Raw genomic sequence first — 22,157 nt, 5'->3', positions numbered from 1 at the left:
TTTATTATACAGTTTGCTCGGCATGTTGTTTTACAAGATGTACTGTTACAGTTATCTCCCTGCTCGTCACATCCACCCTTGCAGTACCCTTCAACACAGTGTATACACTCTCCTGTTTCCCTGTCACAGTCTCTACAGTTGGGGGGACAGGCACACTCCCCCGTGTCTCCATCACATCCACCTGTACAGATGGAGGGACAAGGTGTTGAGCAGTTCTGACCGTAAAACTGGGGATTCTGACACAGTCCTGTACAACCATCACCGTAACGTTCACACTGTGTACAGGCTGTAGGACACAACACAGTTATCTCCCTTCTTGCCGGCCACACATCCCTCTGTACACACAACACGGGTGTTGGTCATCTGACAACGAAAGTTGAGACAGGTGTCTGAACAGTCATGTTGACACTGTTTACCATAGAACCTGGAGTCCAGACACTGGAGACACTCTCCAGATGACGTCACATTCACACAACGGGGTAGACACACACCGTCAACACAGGTCACGTTGTTACCGTCACAGTTGCTGCAACTACTGCTGGAAGCGGAACCTATGAACAAAGAGACGACATACAATGAAATGACTGATATTAATGTAAGACAATAAATCCGAAACACGTTTGCATTTCTTATTCTCGTCGAAATAAGCAAGTATAACACTTGTTATATTTGGGATTACACTTTCTCAGTAAAGTACAGATTCTAGTACTTTTCTTGTGTTGAGTCAGAGCTTCTACTGTGGAAGCTCAGTGTCTCAGTAGGTTAGGCGGCTGACTTTGTGTTCTGGCGATTAGGTGCCTGACTCTGAGGTGTTGGTTCGAATCCCGGAGGGGACTCATACCAACAGAAGTACTAGAATCTGTGCTTTACTGAGAAAGTGTGAACCCAAATATAACATATGTTATATTTAACTACTTTCTAAATGACACTGTGCCTTCATAACTATAATCCAACAGCGTTTAGTCTACAAGCTACTTTTGTGGTTAAAAAAAACAACTACTCTTATGAAAATATAGCATATATAATCTAAAATATGTATTTTACTGAGAAAGTGTAATCCCAAATATAACATGTGTTACATTTGACCACCTTCTAAACGTCAATGTGCATTCCAAGTATGTATCTTATTCCATACGACGTGTGTCATGTTGCGAATCTTACAACTATAACCGCCTGATGGCATCCATTGAGTCAGTCAAGGAAACAGACTATGACTTTCACATACCGAGTCATCAACAGTCTAGGCTGTGAGAAAATCACATGTATCCAGGCAGTGAAACAAATACAGACTGCATTGCGATCTTGTATCATGGATAATAAATGATGGAGGATGCATGTGTACTGACCTGCTACAGCAGCACACAGTAGGGTCATCACCACGGCATCAACCATGGCTGTTGCGGTGAAGATTTCTGAAAAACAAGATTGAAAGTAGTGCAATATTTTACTGTTTAATTTGCTTTCAACATCATCTGAGTTTATCAAGGTCATAGTTTTGGATCAAGGACTGAAGCAAATTTATGGAGCTTTGGTTCCTATGGAGTGTTCTATTTTGTATGTGTGAGATTCGGATCGAGGGAAATGGGAGATCACGGAAGGAAACATTACAAACCACGGTCCTGGATCTGATAGTGCATGTTGCAGCTTTTGATTCTGACAGGGTCGGATGCAAATAGAGACATGTATATTTGTTGGAAAATGTGTAGCTATAAAAACGGTAATAATAATTGCTGGAGGATTTTCGGAAATTATCTTCCACTCTTCCTCTACCAAGTAAAACAAACTAACTCAAGGCAAATATATTTGAAATTACTCTTCAGTTCAGTTCTCTATAGCCCTTTCCCAACCGAAACATTGTTCTACTGATTGGATATGTATTGCTATAATGTATAACATTTTCGTATTTTGATGTCAATTTCTAAAAACATTCTTGTAAAAATAGCCTGTGCGTAATTACCATGCTATGAAATTAACTCCTTCTCCCTCAATTAGTTATCCCCGCTTTCATTGGTAATCCTATTCATCATGCTTTTATCTTGCCTCGGCTTGTATCATGTATAATTATGTTTGTTTTCATTGTTAATTGTCTATACCGAAACGTCGCTATTGTAAGAAGTTGATCATCCATAAAGACTTGTCATTCCTAGGAAATGTGAACACTTCTTATAGTTTGTCATATTCTTAGGAAACACAATGGATGTATATAGATATGTAAATATCACTTAATGACAACACTGTCATGCAACACAATACCCATGTGAACTTAGGATAGTAATACAGGGGAGCAATACGGATGACATGAGAGGGTATATAATAAATATAGAACGTCATATTAGTGCATTTGGATATCTTGTATTGAACGAGAAGATGTCATGGGAGCAGAGAGTTCGTGTTTCTCTGCTCCCTTGGCATCTTCTCACTCAAATGCACTAGTATGACGTTTTATATATATATATATATATATATATATATATATATATATATATATATATATATATACATATACATATATATATATGTATATATATATTAAACGTCACACTAGTGCATTTGGATATTTTTGTATTCGATAGAAGTCATGTTATAAAGGTGATATTCTTGAATCCTGTTCCAAATGTGATTCACATGATGTCATGCATATATATATGACATCATGTGAATCACGTTTGGAGCAGGCAGGATTCAAGAATATCACCTTATATACATGACTTCTATCGAAATACAAAATATAGTTTATAGATCACTGTATAGAGAATCTATAATATTCACCTTGAGTCGCAGCTTGACTGCTGGCTACTCACACGATGGAGAGGAGTGCGACACAATGTGGTCCGTGGGAAGCAACTACCTTCCTCACCATCTGCCTTTTGGGTTCAGTTTTGCTAGTAACAAGGTTCAGTTATTACTTCCTACACTCGAGACAAATTGAGGAAATATTTTCAATTTCATATCTTTAAGTATCACGCGGCCTTGAATCGAACTTGCTGCGATGGCTACGGGTGCGTTTTGGGGCTTTTTGATTTCAACTTAGTATCTTGAAATTTCAAGCAAAAATATAGAAACACGAATGGCCTTATAAAGCTTCGCAAAAGCGGCTTTTAACCATGTTTTTCCACTCACTGATCGTGTCTTTATAAACTCACGGTACAAAGAATTCTTGGTTTACAGCTCCATATACGTTTGAATTTTACTTAAGTAACTTCTCTGGGTAGCGGGAAAATATGTTCTCTGTTAAGTGCAGAGAGGTTTAGTTGTGTGACTTCGTATCTATCTCAACCTACAGGAAACCGGTATTTTAAGTTGGATAATTTGTCCCCAATCCTTTTCATATTTGTGAACAAAATATGTTTAAATCAAACCGAGTTCCCACTTCAAGGGACTCTCCTGAAGAGCATCTTCGTCGTGGTTGGTGCTGGGTAACACTAATAGCTTTTCTCGGATGTGGACCACTGGTAGAATATGTCTTCAGCACCACATAGTCTTTGTCGTTGGAGGACGGGTGTCTGGTGGTTGAAAGCACTGATTCCAGGAACAGCAAATGATAATTCAAATGAAAATTAGTCACAGCAAATATGACATACAGCATTCCAAAACACAGAAAAATCCACCATTTCTGTTTGGAGTGTTAGAGGGCATAGATGATTCTTCTCCATTAAACACCCAATCACTCACCCATTCTCCGAACAAAATATACAGAGAACGCTTTTCCATAAGTCATCCATAAACTCATAAAAATATATTATTCAGTGAAACTGTCATAGTCATGGCTAACTTTGATGAAGTGAATGTTCTTGGCACATAACTATAATCCAAAAGCATTCAGCATTCAAGATACTTTTGTGGTTAAACAATCAACTACTCTTAAGAGAATATAGCATGTATAATGCATAATATATGTATAAAGACTATCAGTGATATCACATCTGGTGGATTAACTATTTTTGGTAATCAAGGAACACTTCGCAGTTTCGTTAAATAGAAACCTCGAAGCTTAGCAGTCTGTTTATCTGTAAACATTGCTATAACACAGTGTTCGTTTAAATTCATACATCATCAATCCTTAATATGTAATAAGGATTTTGATCTCGAAACTGAAGATTTGAATGAATGCGATGCGTTCTGGGGTACTACCGGTTATATCTATAAAACGTATTTAATGATAAACAATGCTTATTTACACCCAGCAAAGGGTACATAATCAGTTGTGGACGTATCTGTTACTGGCCCCATTTGTTTTTAATCAATGTTCATTATCTCTTCAATATAATGTATGTCGTAGTAATCAATTATAACTTTAACTGTCCTTCGATTCTCGACCTATATATAAATGGAAGTTTACAAAAACTGATTTGCAGATTTTAGATATACACCTGGGAAAATGGAAAAAGGATCGCACCAGCAACATGTTTCACAGTATCAATACTTACCATTAAACATAACAAAAGAACTTATCCAAACCTCAATTTAAGTTATCATCTGGCGAGATTGAACCTCAAGGAATAATAAAATGGCAAAAATAACTAATACATGTAGTATAATACACTAATTCTGAGAAGAAACTAAGTAAATGACTCATTTTGTAGTGTTGATTACTATTGTTGTATGCGTTCCAAACTTGATGTGGCCAAGTATTATCGTCCATAAAGACTGGCCTTGTGTTCAGAGGATGGTCTTTGAAATGGACAATAACCTGTCTATGATGTCAGTGATGTAACATTGTCCATTTAGCATTTGTCTCATCATCGCAAGATCAAGCTTACAGACACTTGAGAGGCACCCCCACGCCATCAATGAACCCCCGCCAAACTGTACTTGTTCCATGATATTCCGTTGTCTATATGCAGCAGACACGAGCCATCAGCCATCAGTCACTTTCGTCCGACCAGTGCAGCCTTCCCTATTCCACTGAATCCCGGCCGTGATATTGCTGGAATATTGCTAAAAGCGGCGTAAAACTATACTCAATCACTCATAGCTAATCTATCATAATTCTATTAGCATCATTGACTTTACAGAGTGACCAGTGGTGCGCAGACTAAGGACTTGGCAACTGAGATCCTTTTGTAAACAATCCTTTAACAGGTTGCATACATTCTCATAGTAAATCAGAACCAGTTTCACTTGGAACACCAAGTAGCATTAGGAACAAAATGAATTCCGACCTAACTTATATCATTATTGCTTTCACACCACTCCGAATTTGGGAGTTTACGTAAATAAAATAAACATCTTTAGAATCTTGTTTCATTTTATTCAACACTCTCAAGCATATTTTTCAAGCATTATCTTCGACAATTTATTTCGAAAACACACGCAACCCCGATAACATTCACCTTGATGTTGAGAAATTACTCCCTCGCCAACTTGCCGAAGGATCTGGTATTCAGTTAATATTTCCTTACATTGACATAATCAAGAAAATTGTGTCCTATGTTATTTGTTCACAAACCTCGACATATTTCCTTGTGTACAGAGACTGAGGTCAAAGTTTTGATGTCCTCCTTATGTGTCACGGCGCTCCTGTCATCAGGGTGTCATTAAATATTGCTAATGTAGTAGTATAAAAGGTGGAGAAAGTTCACATTGTATTAATAGTACCTTAGACATGCGATGTAGGGGATCAATGCCCCAATTAACACTGACAATAGACAGGTGATTAACAAACCATGATACAAACCAAATACACAATCTGATTAGCTCAGCAACAGTATAACCGCGATTAACAAAGATAGCTACAACCACCCTCTGACAATACAATCAACAAGTTGCAGAGGCAACCAAGTCGGCTGTTATCACATGGGAGTTCTGTGAAGTGCAAAATTCATTTATTCAATTGAATAGTGTAATAGTAAATATCAACAGCAAGACCTGAGACACGAGAGATATCATATGTACACTGTGCATGTTGGCTTGAATGAGCAATTCACTGCCGGACCACACAACAACCACTCGCGACTATGTCTGTTTGTGTGCGTGCATGGGTGCATGCATGAGTGCGTGCGTGTATTCATCAATATGTATTATGACTATTATATTACTGTGATTGTGTAGGGTAACATGCAGAACAGCCACGAGTGATATGCATAGCGGAACATTTTTACATATTTTTATGAAGTGTTACTGTCATAGCACATCTAGTAAGTGCAACTAAGACAATGATGAACATACTGAATTTAAGTAAGGCGTGAGAGTAAGTAAATACTTACTAACCTGTGTTTTATACATGGAATATCATTGATTTACAATACATGCATAAATACGATATTTACATCATAAACACTATAACTAAAACATTTCTTCTGTGAAAATATACATGCATATAAATGCAACATGGAAAACATAATACAACAGAGACGTAGGGTCAATTTGACAGTCTTGAATTGATAGTCTCTAAATTTCATTTGAAGGCGAACGCGCAGCTCGGCTTCAAATGAAATTTAGAGACTATCAATGCGGTCTAACATTTATCTAATTTCAAAACACAGTACGTTTATCTCCTAAATATTCACAGAACAAAATATACGGAAAACGCTTTTACATAAGTCATTAAAATATATTATACAGTGAAACTGTCATAGTCATGGCTAACTTTGATGAAGTGAATGTTCTTGGCACATAACTATAATCCAACAGCATTCAGCATTCAAGATACTTTTGTGGTTAAAAAATCAACTACTCTTAAGAGAATATAGCATGTATAATGCATAATATATGTATAAAGACTATCAGTGATATCAAATCTGATGGATTAACTATTTTTGGTAATCAAGGAACACTCCGCAGTTTCGTTGAACAGAAACCTCGAGGCTTGGCTATCTGTCACTTGAGAGGCACCCCCACGCCATCAATGAACCCCCGCCAAACTGTACTTGTTCCATGATATTCCGTTGTCTATATGCAGCAGACACGAGCCATCAGCCATCAGTCACTTTCGTCCGACCAGTGCAGCCTTCCCTATTCCACTGAATCCCGGCCGTGATATTGCTGGAATATTGCTAAAAGCGGCGTAAAACTATACTCAATCACTCATAGCTAATCTATCATAATTCTATTAGCATCATTGACTTTACAGAGTGACCAGTGGTGCGCAGACTAAGGACTTGGCAACTGAGATCCTTTTGTAAACAATCCTTTAACAGGTTGCATACATTCTCATAGTAAATCAGAACCAGTTTCACTTGGAACACCAAGTAGCATTAGGAACAAAATGAATTCCGACCTAACTTATATCATTATTGCTTTCACACCACTCCGAATTTGGGAGTTTACGTAAATAAAATAAACATCTTTAGAATCTTGTTTCATTTTATTCAACACTCTCAAGCATATTTTTCAAGCATTATCTTCGAAAACACACTCGATCCCGATAACATTCACCTTGATGTTGAGAAATTACTCCCTCGCCAACTTGCCGAAGGATCTGGTATTCAGTTAATATTTCCTTACATTGACATAATCAAGAAAATTGTGTCCTATGTTATTTGTTCACAAACCTCGACATATTTCCTTGTGTACAGAGATTGAGGTCAAAGTTTTGATGTCCTCCTTATGTGTCACGGCGCTCCTGTCATCAGGGTGTCATTAAATATGGCTAATGTAGTAGTATAAAAGGTGGAGAAAGTTCACATTGTATTAATAGTACCTTAGACATGCGATGTAGGGGATCAATGCCCCAATTAACACTGACAATAGACAGGTGATTAACAAACCATGATACAAACCAAATACACAATCTGATTAGCTCAGCAACAGTATAACCGCGATTAACAAAGATAGCTACAACCACCCTCTGACAATACAATCAACAAGTTGCAGAGGCAACCAAGTCGGCTGTTATCACATGGGAGTTCTGTGAAGTGCAAAATTCATTTATTCAATTGAATAGTGTAATAGGTAATATCAACAGCAAGACCTGAGACACGAGAGATATCATATGTACACTGTGCATGTTGGCTTGAATGAGCAATTCACTGCCGGACCACACAACAACCACTCGCGACTATGTCTGTTTGTGTGCGTGCATGGGTGCATGCATGAGTGCGTGCGTGTATTCATCAATATGTATTATGACTATTATATTACAGTGATTGTGTAGGGTAACATGCAGAACAGCCACGAGTGATATGCATAGCGGAACATTTTTACATATTTTTATGAAGTGTTACTGTCATAGCACATCTAGTAAGTGCAACTAAGACAATGATGAACATGCTGAATTTAAGTAAGGCGTGAGAGTAAGTAAATACTTACTAAACTGTGTTTTATACATGGAATATCATTGATTTACAATACATGCATAAATACGATATTTACATCATAAACACTATAACTAAAACATTTCTTCTGTGAAAATATACATGCATATAAATGCAACATGGAAAACATAATACAACAGAGACGTAGGGTCAGTTAAACCTTAATGGGTTTTAGATAGAAATATTTAAGTTTACGCTATAAATTGATGGAAATAGTTAAACATTAAATCATTCTTCATATTGTTTTTTTTAAGATTTCGATTTTCAATGACAAATCACTTCATATTAGGGCGTATGCAAATTAAAAAAATGTCAGATCTAAACTCAAAACACATCAATATTCTTATTATTACTGTGTGTTAGTGTGGTGTATCTGATGACAATTGTACGTACATTTGGACAAATTCCTGTTTTAAAATCAGTAACAGAATTACTGTTAATTATTGCCTCTTTCATTTTGTGAATTCCGCTGTTTTCATGAATCGGTGAAAACGGTGTTGTTCGTGCAAAAAGAATACTTATCAGTAGTTGAAGTTCCATTCTATGTATCATAGGCGAAAACTCCAGTGGTACAGATAGTTTTGAAAGTTGTTACATTATTTATGCATACTTGAAATAAGAATGGCCCCAGTACTGAATCAAGTGAGACATCTGCCATGCTGAAATTGTGAATCGACACATGGCCACTGAGACATTCCTCGGCGACGATCTAACAAGTAACTAATAAGTTACCATTAGTGTTATATTTTGTAATCGTTTCCAGTGTAGCTTTCTGTCATACCCTGTAGTATAAGCTTTTAGTCGTGTACCTTTATGTCCTACCTTGTGGCATAAACTTATCCAATGTACCTCTATGTCATACCCTGTGGTATAACCTTATCCAATGTATCTTTATGTCATACCCTGTGGTATAGCCTTATACAATGTACCTTTATGTCATACCCTGTGGTATAACCTTATCCAATGTACCGCTATGTCATACCCTGTAGTATAAGCTTTTTGTCGTGTACTTTTATGTCATACCCTGTAGTATAACCTTATCCAATGTACCTTTATGCCATACCCTGTGATATAACCTTATCCAATGTACCTTTATGTCATACCCTGTGGCATAACTATATCCAATGCATCTTTATGTCATACCTTTCCAATGCACCTTTGTGTCATACTCTGTTTTATGAGATTTTCCAGTGTGCCTTTATATTATGACATGTCGCATGTGTTTGCAATGTCACAAAATGTCCCACAAAAGTGCTTGTTAACATGGCGAGTAACAAATTTGCTGACAACCTTCGGTCAGTGAATCCCGACTGATGTTTGCAAAACTATTTAATGTTGTAATGTCTTTCGAAAAAAAGTTCGAACAATTTTAAGGTAAACTCATAGAATTATATATGTGAACAATTTCAGCTGTATCAGTTGTTGAAGTTCCAATCTATGTATCATAGGCGAAGCATCCAGTGATACAGATAGTTTTGAAAGTTGTTACATTATTCATGTACACTTGAAATAATGATGGCCCTAATTTAAGTTGGATTTGTTTTGTTTTGTGACGAACAGTTGCATCAGACCAGGCATTGTGACAAACTGATGTTCAAGCTTCATGTTTATGAAGATAAGTAAAGAGTTCATTTTTCAAAAAACGCTCACTCCTCAAACGTTTCATTCACATCCTGGGTTATGTTTGTGTGTCCGTTGTAAGATATCTTACATTCACATTTGACAAATCACAGTTTTCTTCAATAAAGATTATTGAATCAGTCTCTTCAGTCAGGTGATGGATTTGCTCAGACATGGCAACATCAGCATGACATTCATTCTGGACCGACTCACAGCAAGAAACACTCTCCATCTCGGGAAGCGCCGATGCACCCAAGACAGCCCTCCTTTTCTTGGGGATTTCTTTCAGCGGTAAAGCCGGTCTCGTTGGCCGTGATGGTGAAACTAAACTGTCATCTATCTCACTGTACGTAGCATTGGTGTTGTTGATTGTTCTTGAAATGTTCCTGAAGAAAGGAGTATCTGTGTTTCTGTTAAAATAGCGGAAAACCCGTTATCCGATGTAAATGTCAATATGCGTTCACGTATTACAGAAAATTATTATCGATGAAAGGTGTTTACAATACCAAATCTGCAGTGGAAAATCCACTCTAAAACATCGTCAATTAACATCAGAAAATCATGATGATGTCAGAGTGAGTGAGTGAGTGAGTTTAGTTTTACGCCGCACTCAGCAATATTCCAGCTATATGGCGGCGGTCTGTAAATAATCAAGTCTGGACCAGACAATCCAGTGATCAACAGCATGAGCATCGGTCTGCGCAATTGGGAACTGATGACATGTGTCAACCAAGTCAGTGAAATTGACCACCCGATCCCGTTAGTCGCCTCTTACGACAAGATAGTCACCTTTTTTATGGCAAGCACATGGGTTGCTGAAGACCTATTCTACCCCCGGATCTTCACGGGTCTGATGATGTCAGAAGAAACACTCATACACTGCAGTCCATCAAAATGTAAGCATCAAGACGACAACCAGCTCCAGGTATTTATCTATGTTGTAATTCGTTCTTTACCTGTCACAGCTAATGTAATAAGGGACTGGGACTCTAAAAATAGATCCCATTAAAGTATTGAGTCAGTTTGAACTTACATTTTCTCAAAATCATTTTAAGAGTAAAGAAGTACTAGCCCTTACCTCCTCTTCACATATATCCAAAATATGATGATCATGGCTAGAACAGTGCAGCATAGGAGTACTGCTAATGCCACAAGAGTAATAACCAAAGTGTGTTCATTTGAACCTGAAATAAAAAGGGTTAATTTGGTGAATCATTTTGACTTGTGTAGGAGCATAGGAATCCTGCTAGTGTCCCCAAACAAATAACCAAAGTGTGTTCAGGTGAACCTAAAATAAAAGGGATATTTTGGGAAATCATTTTGACGTGCGAAAAGTACACCTTACGGTTCATTGAGGGAAACTTGCCACAATGGTCCTGTAACGGATATGTAGTTTTATTATCGACAATGTGTAATTCCACATCTTTTCTTTCTTTTGTTTACTTTTCCCGTGTATTGTTGTGTATTTTATGCCTTTGCACGTGTTTGTAAAGGGTGTCACTGGTGCCATTTTACCGATTTCCTGGTATGGTATGGTATGGATCACTTTCGTATGGTAATTTATGAACACAAGCTTAAGATATAGTCGGAATCGTACAATCAAATTTCGTCACTTTTATTATCAAAAATGCGATTCCTTCTTAGCCAAGTAGTTACCATGCATTGCACTGAAATTTAGGTCCTTTGGTTTTATAAAACTCCGCACATTTCCTAATTTCAGTGTGTTAGAATAATTGTGTTCAAATGCAAAATATATATGTGGGACAGAGGGACTGTTCTTAGAATCCTTTCTAGGTCAGAAAGGTATTCTCTAGAAAGTCCATGAATACGAGTCACTTTACGACTAAAAGACTAAAAACCGATAAGATGACGTCAAGAGCTATTTTCTTCAAATAACAATGGCTGTTGTAGAGGTGGGGGTTGAGCAGAAAAAACGACCATTTTGTTTTATGACGTCATCACACAAGTGTGTGACCTTTTTGTGACCTAATCGATTTTGAACCCTTCAGCCCCACCCCACCCCCTTTTGGATGACTCCCTTTCCGGCCCAGGTGTGTGTGACCTTTAGGTTGACCTTAGTGGTCTGTGATTATTATTCAATTATTTTATGAATAAGAGTGGTATGAGTTTCATTTGCCGACTCGAGTGTTGGTTCACACAGCAAACGTCATATCTTTTTCACATCAACGTAGAATGAATATTACAATATAAATATAAGGTGAATTTAGATGCTAAAGATGCTATTTAGTAGGTCAAAAGCCAGTCTTGTTCGAAATATCAGAACGCAGTTTGTTAAATCAAACCTTTGCAGGTATCAATAGGCAGTTTAAAATAGATTACGCTGTCATCACTACACTAAAGCAGAATCGCTTGCTCGCTGAGCCAAGCCATAACTGAAGAGACAGTGACATGTGACAGCTGTGATTGGATGAAATAGTGTAAGATGTTTATGTTTTTTAAAATCACATCCATTCAGTCATTAAAACTGACCACAATTTTAAGTATTTAGTGCTGTCTTTTTTATCACCATGACTTATACTTACGTGTGTACAGATATGTTCAAGTAGGTGACATTTGGTGCGGAACTGGGGTTGATGTGTTCAGCTTCCTGTGCCCAGAAAGATAGCCGGACAAGTTGGCCAGAAATTTCGTTTTGTTGTAGTTTAAAGGCCAGACTGTAGCCATGTGTACATGGTATGTCTGTTGATAGCCTGGATCATTTTTAACGTGAATGGCGCACAGCCTAGATTGAATGTATGTATACTCAGGTGTCAGCTTCCGTCATTAAGTGTTACCGGAATTAAATACGGGAAATAGTAAGCAGTTGAGGACTGGTGTTCACTATACTGAATAACTCAAGTAGGATGGATTAAGAGTCAAATGTTTGGACAATGATGAAATGGTTTGGCATTTGTAATATATGGTGTAATTGTATTACTGAATAAGAAAACAAACTTATATTTGCTCTCCTGTAAAACTTTCGGATGCTTTTACTCAAAATTTTAAAGTTAAATTTTAATTGCAAACTCTTGAATTAACATCAAAAAACATTTTATTTCCATTCCAATACTATATGACAATACGCTTATTTTACATCATGTTACACATTGGTTACTGACGTCACAAAAAAGGTCACACACTTGCGGGATGACGTCATAAAAACAAAATGGCCGTCTTTTTTCAGCTCAACCCATGCTTATCGTAAGAGGCGACTAACGGGATCGGGTGTTCAGGTTCGCTGACCTTGTTGACACATGTCATCGTATCCCAGTTGCGTAGATCGATGCTCATGCTGTTCATTACAATCTTGTCTGGTCCAGACTCGATTATTTACTGACCACCACCATGTAGCTGTAATATTGCTGAGTTCGGCGTAAAACTAAACTCACACTCACTCACTGGAGATTCATAGGAACGTCGTGTGTATTGTTTTCCGTTGTACCTTATGTTCCTGTTCTTTCAAGTGAAACACGACTCATGAAGGTCCGGGTTAGAATTAACCTTCAGTAACCCATGCTTGTCGTAAGAGGCAACTAACGGGATCGGGTGGTCAGGCTCGCTGACTTGGTTGACACATGTCATCGTTCCCAATTGCGCAGATCGATGCTCATGTTGTTGATCACTGGATTGTCTGGTCCAGACTTGATTATTTACAGACCGCCGCCATATAGTTGGAATATTGCTCAGTGCGGCATAAAACTGAACTCACTCACACTCAAATGAAACATTGAGTTGCAGTTACATATGCTTGGGACAGGTGATACGGGACGAGCAGGATATTCTCATCTTTTCACGAACACTCACTACGTGTACCATCACTTATATAAAGTGATTCATAACACATACTTATCACATAGTTTGAATAATACAAGGGATATTTGCTATGAGCAATATCTAGTATGATTATGGAAAAAATTCTGCCTGTTTTCTATCACATGTGTTTTATCTCAAATAACGTCAAAGAAAATGACCAAAATAGCAACTTTATCTAAAAATTGTTTCTCCAAGGCGCGACATGTGTTTCGAAACATCACGTTTGTTTGATACCAACAAACAGCCCTGTATCACATCCGGCGTTCCGTGAAACATTTAAATATTTTTCAAAGAGGCAATAATATGAGGCTTCACTTTCATTTTGGAAACGTGATAAACATCTATGTATACGAGAGTGATGTTACAATAGGCATGAACAGGATTTTTTTTTGTTGGTCAAGGTAAAACCCTGGGTATAAAGGAATAGATGAGTGAATTATGTTACATACGTTTTTGACAATGTTCTGTGTGGCACGTGTCCTGTGAACACGGAGAGCACATATCATCACAGTATGTCCTACTGAAGCTCCGGGCACAACCGATACACAGTCCAGTGTCCTTCTCACACCCTTCACAGCCGACGGGACATGGATCGGAGCAGCTCACTCCGTGGTAGTTACTGTCATGACAGAGGCCAATGCATTTATTGTCATAGCGACCGCACAGTTTACAGTTAGATGGGCACGACTCGTTACACAGTTCCCCTCTCACACCCGGTGCACAGTTGAGGCATCTAGCAGAGTCTTTCTCACATTTGTCACAGTTATCTGGACATGGAATGGTGCATATCTTTCCATAGTAGTTGGCGTTGATACAAGGTCCACTGCACTGGTTTTGTGTGAAGTCATAAACATTACAGTTTGCTCGGCATGTTGTTTTACAAGATGTGCTGTTACAGTTATCTCCCTGCTCGTCACATCCACCCTTGCAGTACCCTTCAACACAGTGTATACACTCTCCTGTTTCCCTGTCACAGTCTCTACAGTTGGGGGGACAGGTAAAGTTACAGTAGTCCCCTGTATAACCTGGTTCACAGCTGTCACAGTGGCCCCCTCTGTACCCTTCAACACAGTGTATACACTCGCCTGTTTCCCTGTCACAGTCTCTACAGTTAAGGGGACAGGTAATGTTACAGTAGTCCCCTGTATAACCTGGTTCACAGCTGTCACAGTGGGCCCCTCTGTACCCTTCAACACAGTGTATACACTCGCCTGTTTCCCTGTCACAGTCTCTACAGTTAAGGGGACAGGTAATGTTACAGTAGTCCCCTGTATAACCTGGTTCACAGCTGTCACAGTGGTCCCCTCTGTACCCTTCAACACAGTGTATACACTCGCCTATTTCCCTGTCACAGTCTCTACAGTTAAGGGGACAGGTAATGTTACAGTAGTCCCCTGTATAACCTGGTTCACAGCTGTCACAGTGGTCCCCCCGGTACCCTTCAACACAGTGTATACACTCGCCTGTTTCCCTGTCACAGTCTCGACAGTTGGAGGGACAGGTAATGTTACAGTGCTTCCCTCTGTATCCTGGCTCACAGGTGCCACACTCCCCTGTGATCCAATTACATCCACCTCTACAGTTGGAGGGACAAGGTGTTCTACAGTGTTGACCGTAATACTGCGGATTCTGACACGGTCCTGTACAACCATCACCATAACGTTCACACTGTGTACAGGCTGTAGGACAGTTCACTCCACAGTGATCTCCCTTCTTGCCGGCCACACATCCCTCTGTACACACAACACGGGTGTTGATTATCTGACAGCGAGAGTTGAGACAGGTGTCTGGACAGTCATGTTGACACTGTTTACCATAGAACCTGGAGTCACGACACTGGAGACACTCCCCAGATGACGTCACGCTGACACAGCGAGGTAGACACACACCGTCAACACAGGTCACGTTGTTACCGTCACAGTTGCTGCAACTACTGCTGGTAGCGGAACCTATGAACAAAGAGACGACATACAATGAAATGACTGATATTAATGTAAGACAATAAATCCGAAACACGTTTCCATTTCTTATTCTCGTCGAAATAAGCAAGTATAACACTTGTTATATTTGGGATTACACTTTCTCAGTCAAGTACAGATTCTAGTACTTTTCTTGTGTTGAGTCAGGGCTTCTACTGTGGAAGCTCAGTGGCTCAGTGGGTTAGGCGGCTGACTTTGTGTGCTGGCGATTAGGTGCCTGACTCTGAGGGTGTTGGTTCGAATCCCGGATGGGACACAACCCAACAAAAGTACTAGAATCTGTGCTTTACTGAGAAATTGTGAATGACACTGTGCCTTCATAACTATAATCCAACAGAGTGGTTAAAAAACAACAACTACTCTTATGAGAATATAGCATGTATAATCTTGAATCTGTATTTTACTTTGAAGTGTAATCCAAAATATAACGTGTTACATTTGACCACCTTCTAAGAGTCATTGTGAATTCCGTGTGTCATGGTGTTAATCTTACAACTACAACCGCCTGAAAGCAGTTATTATCTTTCGACGTACCACCCATGATGGCTTCCATTGAGACAGTCAAGGAAACAGACTATTACTTTCACATACCGAGTCATCAACAGTCTAGGCTGTGAGAAAATCACGTGTGAAACAAATACAGACTGCATTGCGATCTTGTGTCGTGAATAATAAATTATGAGGATGCATGTGTACTGACCTGCTACAGCAGCACACAGTAGGGTCATCACCACGGCATCAACCATGGCTGTTGTGGTGAAGATTTCTGAAAAACGAGATTGAAAGTAGTGCGATATATTACTGTTTAACTTGCTTTTAACAGTATCTGAGTTTATCAAGGTCATAGTTTTGGATGAGGGACTGAAGCAAATTTATGGAGCTTTGGTTCCTATGGAGTGTTCTATTTTGTATGGGTGATATTCGGTCGAGGGAAATGGGAGATCACGGAAGGAAACATTACAAACCACGGTCCTGGATCTGATACTGCATGTTGCAGCTTTTGATTCTGACAGGGTCGGATGCAAATAGAGACATGTATATTTGTGTGAAAATATGTAGCTATAAAACGGTATTAATAATTGCTAGAGGATTTTCAGAAATTATCTTCAAATCTCCTCTACCAAGTAAAACATACTAACTCAAGGCAAGTATGTTTGAAATTACTCTTCAGTTCCCTTTAGCCCTTCCCAATCTAAACGTTGTTCTACTGGTTGATATGTATTTCTATAATGTATAACATTTTCGTATTTTGATGTCAATTTCTAAAACTATTCTTGTATAAATAGCCTATGCGTAATTACCATGCTATGAAATTCACTCCTTCTCCCTCAATTAGTTATCCCCGCTTTCATTGGTAATCCTATTCATCATGCTTCTATCTTGCCTCGGCTTGTATCATGTATATTTATGTTTGTTTTCATTGTTAATTGTCTATACCGAAACGTCGCTATTGTAAGAAGTTGATCATCCATAAAGACTTGTCATTCCTAGGAAATGTGTACACTTCTTATAGTTTGTCATATTCTTAGGAAACACAATGGATGTATATAGATATGTAAATATCACAACACTGTCATGCAACACAATACCCATGTGAACTTAAGATAGAAATACAGGGGAGCAATACGGATGACATAAGAGGGTATATAATAAATATAGAACGTCATATTAGTGCATTTGGATGTCTTGTATTGAACGAGAAGATGTCATGGGAGCAGAGAGTTCCTGTTTCTCTGCTCCCATGGCATCTTCTCGTTCAATACAAAACACCCAAATGCACTAGTATGACGTTTTATATATATATTAAACGTCACACTAGTGCATTTGGATATTTTGTATTTCGATATAAGTCATGTATATAAGGTGATATTCTTGAATCCTGTGTGATTCACATGATGTCATGCATATATATATAACATCATGTGAATCACGTTTGGAGCAGGATTCAAGAATATCACCTTATATACATGACTTCTATCGAAATACAAAATATAGTTTATAGATTACTGTATAGAGAATCTATAATATTCACCTTGAGTCGCAGCTTGACTACTGGCTACTCACACTATGGACAGGAGTGCGTCACAATGTGATCAGTAGGAAGCAACTACCTTCCTCACCATCTGCCTTTTGGGTTCAGTTTTGCTAGTAACAAAAGGTTCAGTTATTACTTCCCACACTCGAGACAAATTGAGGAAATATTTTCAATTTCATATTTTTAAGTATCACGCGGCCTTGAATCGAACTTGCTGCGATAGCTACGGGTGCGTTTTGGGGCTTTTTGATTTCAACTTAGTATCTTGAAATTTCAAGCAAAAATATAGAAACACGAATGGCCTTATAAAGCTTCGCAAAAGCGGCTTTTGACTATGTTTATCCACTCACTGATCGTGTCTTGATAAACTCACGGTATAAAGAATTCTAGGTTTACAGCTCCATATACGTTTAAATTTCACTTAACTTCTCTTAACTTGTATGTTAAGTGAGTGAATGAGTTTAGTTTTATGCCGCACTCAACAATATTCAAGCTATATGGCGGCGGTCTGTAAATAATCGAGTCTGGACCAGACAATCCAGTGATCAACATCATGAACATCGATCTGCGCAATTGGGAACCGATGACATGTGTCACCCAAGTCAGCGAGCCTGATCACCCGATCCCGTTAGTCGCCTCTTACGACAAGCATGGGTTACTGAAGGTTCATTCTAACTCGGACCTTCATGGGTCGTGTTTCACTTGAAAGAACAGGAACATAAGGTACAGCGGAAAACAATACACACGACGTTCCTATGAAACTCCAGTGTGTGAGTGAGTGAGTTTAGTTTTACGCCGCACTCAGCAATATTACAGCTACATGGTGGTGGTCAGTAAATAATCGAGTCTGGACCAGACAAGATTGTGATGAACAGCATGAGCATCGATCTGCGCAATTTGGAACCGATGACATGTGTCAACCAAGTCAGCGAGCCTGACCACCCGATCCCGTTAGTCGCCTCTTACGACAAGCATAGTCGCCTTCTGTGACAAGCATGGGTTGCTGAAGACCTATTCTACCCCGGATCTTCACGGGTCGTAATCTGTTAAGTGCAGACAGGTTTAGTTGTGTGACTTCGTATTAGGGGTGGGCAATAATACCGGTTAACCGGTATATTGCAATTCGAACTTCACAATACGATATATTGCGGTACACTTTTCGCGAACCGCATCACCCAATGTAGTCAAAACTACTAATAACATTTGTATTTTCTTTATATTATTATACACTAATAGTTTTGAGAATGTTTATTGTTCATATAATTGCATTTGCGTGACTTTTAAACCATATATATATATATATATAATAGATTGGTATCGGCAAACCAAAATGGCGGACGCGGCTGTAAACGCTTTTTCTCGAGTTCCAAACTGTAGAGCGAAGTCTTCAATTTAGAAACATTTTCAACTGAACTCTTGTACAATCACATCTGAGTCCTGACAGTGGCAAGTGGCATTGTTTCAAAAGAAAGGAAACAGATATTTAACTTCCTTAAACCATGTGTTATATACTTTCACAATATTTTGTAATATATATTGCAATACGCCAACACATATCACAATATATCGCAATACGAAACTTTTAGCAATACCCAACCCTACTTCGTATCTATCTCAACCTACAGGAAACCGGTATTTTAAGTTGGATAATTTGTCCCCAATCCTTTTCACATTTGTGAACAAAATATGTTTAAATCAAGCCGAGTTCCCACTTCAAAGGACTCTCCTGAAGAGCATCTTCGTCGTGGTTAGTGCTGGGTAACACTAATAGCTTTTCTCGGATGTGGACCACTGGTAGAATGTGTCTTCAGCACCACATAGTCTTTGTCGTTGGAGGACGGGTGTCTGGTGGTTGAAGGCACTGATTCCAGGAACAGCAAATGATAATTCAAATGAAAATTAGTCACAGCAAATATGACATTCCAAAGCACAGAAAAATCCGGCATTTCTGTTTGGAGTGTTAAAGGGCAGAGATGATTCCTTTCCATTTAACACCCAATCACTCACCCATTCTCCGAACAAAATATACGGAGAACGCTTTTCCATAAGTCATCCATAAACTCATAAAATTTATTATACAGTGAAACTGTCATAGTCATGGCTAACTGTGATGAAGTGAATGTTTTTGACACGTAACTATAATCCAACAGCATTCAGCATTCAAGATACTTTTGTGGTTAAAAAATCAACTACTCTTAAGAGAATATAGCATGTATAATGCATAATATATGTATAAAGACTATCAGTGATATCACATCTGGTGGATTAACTATTTTTGGTAATCAAGGAACACTCCGCAGTTTCGTTAAACAGAAACCTCGGGGCTTGGCTGTCTGTCACTTGAGAAAGACCCCCGCGCCATCAATGAACCCCCGCCAAACGGTACTTGTTCCATGATATTCCGTTGTCTATATGCAGCAGACACGAGCCATCAGCCATCAGTCACTTTCGTCCGACCAGTGCAGCCTTCCCTATGCCACTGAATCCCAGCCGTGATATTGCTGGAATATTGCTAAAAGCGGCGTAAAACTATACTCAATCACTCATAGCTAATCTATCATAGTTCTATTAGCCTCATTGACTTTACAGAGTGACCAGTGGTGCGCAGACCAAGGACTTGGCAACTGAGATCCTTTTGTAAACAATCCTTTAACAGGTTGCATACATTCTCATAGTAAATCAGACCCAGTTTCGCTGGGAACACCAAGTAGCATTAGGAACAAAATGAATTCCGACCTAACTAATAACTTTATTGCTTTCACACCACTCCGAATTTGGGAGTTTACGTAAATAAAATAAACAGCTTTAGAATCTTGTTTCATTTTATTCAACACTCTCAAGCATATTTTTCAAGCATTATCTTCGACAATTTATTTCGAAAACACACGCAACCCCGATAACATTCACCTTCATGTTGAGACATTACTCCCTCGCCAACTTGCCGAAGGATCTGGTATTCAGTTAATATTTCCTTACATTGACATAATCAAGAAAATTGTGTCCTATGTTAATTGTTCACAAACCTCGACATATTTCCTTGTGTACAGAGATTGAGGTCAAAGTTTTGATGTCCTCCTTATGTGTCACGGCGCTCCTGTGATCAGGGTGTCATTAAATATGGCTAAAGTAGTAGTATAAAACGTGGAGAAACTTCACAATTGTATTAATAGTACCTTAGACATGCGATGTAAAGGATCAATGCCCCAATTAACACTGACAATAGACAGGTGATTAACAAACCATGATACAAACCAAATACACAATCTGATTAGCTCAGCAACAGTATAACCGCGATTAACAAAGATAGCTGCAACCACTCTCTGACAAGACAATCAACAAGTTGCAGAGGCAACCAAGTCGGCTGTTATCACATGGGAGTTCTGTGAAGTGCAAAATTCATTTATTCAATTGAATAGTGTAATATGTAAATATCAACAGCAAGACCTGAGACACGTGAGATATCATATGTACACTGTGACTTTTAGATGGAATGAGCAATTCACTGCCTGACCACACAGCAATCACTCGCGACTATGTCTCTGTTTGTGTGCGTGCATGAGTGCGTGCATGCATGAGTGGGTGCGTGCGTGCGTGGGTGTTTTCATCAATATGTATTATGACTATTATATTACTGTGATTGTGTCGGGTAACGTGCAGAACAGCCACTAGTGATTTGCATAGCGGAACATTTTTACATATTTTATGAAGCGTTACTGTCATAGCACATCTAGTAAGTGCAACTTAGACAAATGATGAACATACTCAATTTAAGTAAGGTTTTAGAGTAAGTAAATACTTACTAAACTGTGTTTTATACATGGAATATCATTGATTTAAAATACATACATTAATACGATATTTACATCATATACACTATAACTAAAACATTTCGTCTGTGAAAATATACATGCATATAAATGCAACATGGAAAACATAATACAACAGAGACGTATGGTCAATTAGGCCTCAATGGTTTCGATAGAAATATTTAAGTTTACACTATAAATTGATGGAAATAGTTAACAATTAAATCATTCTTCATATAGGTTGTTTTAAGATTTCGATTTTCAATGACAAATCACTTCATATTAGGGCGTATGCAAATGAAACAATGTCAGACCTAAACTCAAAACACATCAATATTCTTATTACTACTGGGTCTTAGTGTGGTGTATCTGATGACAATTGTACGTACATTTGGACAAATTCTTGTTTTAAAATCAGTAACAGAATTACTGTTAATTATTGCTTCTTTCATTTTGTGAATTCCGCTGTTTTCATGAATCGTTGAAAACGGTGTTGTTCGTGCAAAAAGAATGCTTAGAAATTCATATTTGTTTTTTTAATTTCAGCCGTATCAGTAGTTGAAGTTCCATTCTATGTGTCATAGGCTAAATCCAGTGATACAGATAGTTTTGAAAGTTGTTACATTATTTATGCACACTTGAAATAAGA

General features: G+C 38.4%; 1 protein-coding gene and 1 long non-coding RNA gene across 2 annotated transcripts; both read right to left on the bottom strand.

The window, feature by feature from the left end:
- Positions 1-402: 402 nt before the first annotated feature.
- LOC124290387 lies at positions 403-2,780 on the bottom strand. Its single transcript, XR_006901911.1, has 3 exons — positions 2,770-2,780; positions 1,347-1,412; positions 403-551 (listed from the first exon to the last, which is right to left on the bottom strand). It is a non-coding gene; the product is annotated as an uncharacterized LOC124290387 (long non-coding RNA).
- Positions 2,781-14,129: 11,349 nt separating this feature from the next.
- LOC124290372 (multiple epidermal growth factor-like domains protein 11) lies at positions 14,130-17,752 on the bottom strand. The gene is made up of 3 exons (XM_046727078.1): positions 17,700-17,752; positions 16,368-16,433; positions 14,130-15,637 (listed from the first exon to the last, which is right to left on the bottom strand). The coding sequence occupies exons 2-3, from the start codon at positions 16,411-16,413 to the stop codon at positions 14,130-14,132; spliced, it is 1,554 nt and encodes a 517-aa protein (XP_046583034.1). The 5' UTR covers positions 16,414-16,433; positions 17,700-17,752.
- Positions 17,753-22,157: the final 4,405 nt, after the last annotated feature.

Source organism: Haliotis rubra, unplaced genomic scaffold (genome assembly GCF_003918875.1).
Source record: "Haliotis rubra isolate DU_JTF1 unplaced genomic scaffold, ASM391887v1 Scf463, whole genome shotgun sequence".
Classification (NCBI taxonomy): domain Eukaryota; kingdom Metazoa; phylum Mollusca; class Gastropoda; order Lepetellida; family Haliotidae; genus Haliotis; species Haliotis rubra.
The sequence above is the reverse complement of the archived record's forward strand: the minus strand, read 5'-3'. Positions and strand labels throughout refer to the sequence as shown.

Bases quoted from the DNA above. Each gene is read 5' to 3' on its own strand.
- LOC124290372 (XM_046727078.1), bottom strand. From the start codon at position 16,413: ATGGTTGATGCCGTGGTGATGACCCTACTGTGTGCTGCTGTAGCAG. The intron at 15,638-16,367 runs GTCAGTACACAT...CTTTGTTCATAG, and splicing joins ACTGTGTGCTGCTGTAGCAG to GTTCCGCTACCAGCAGTAGT.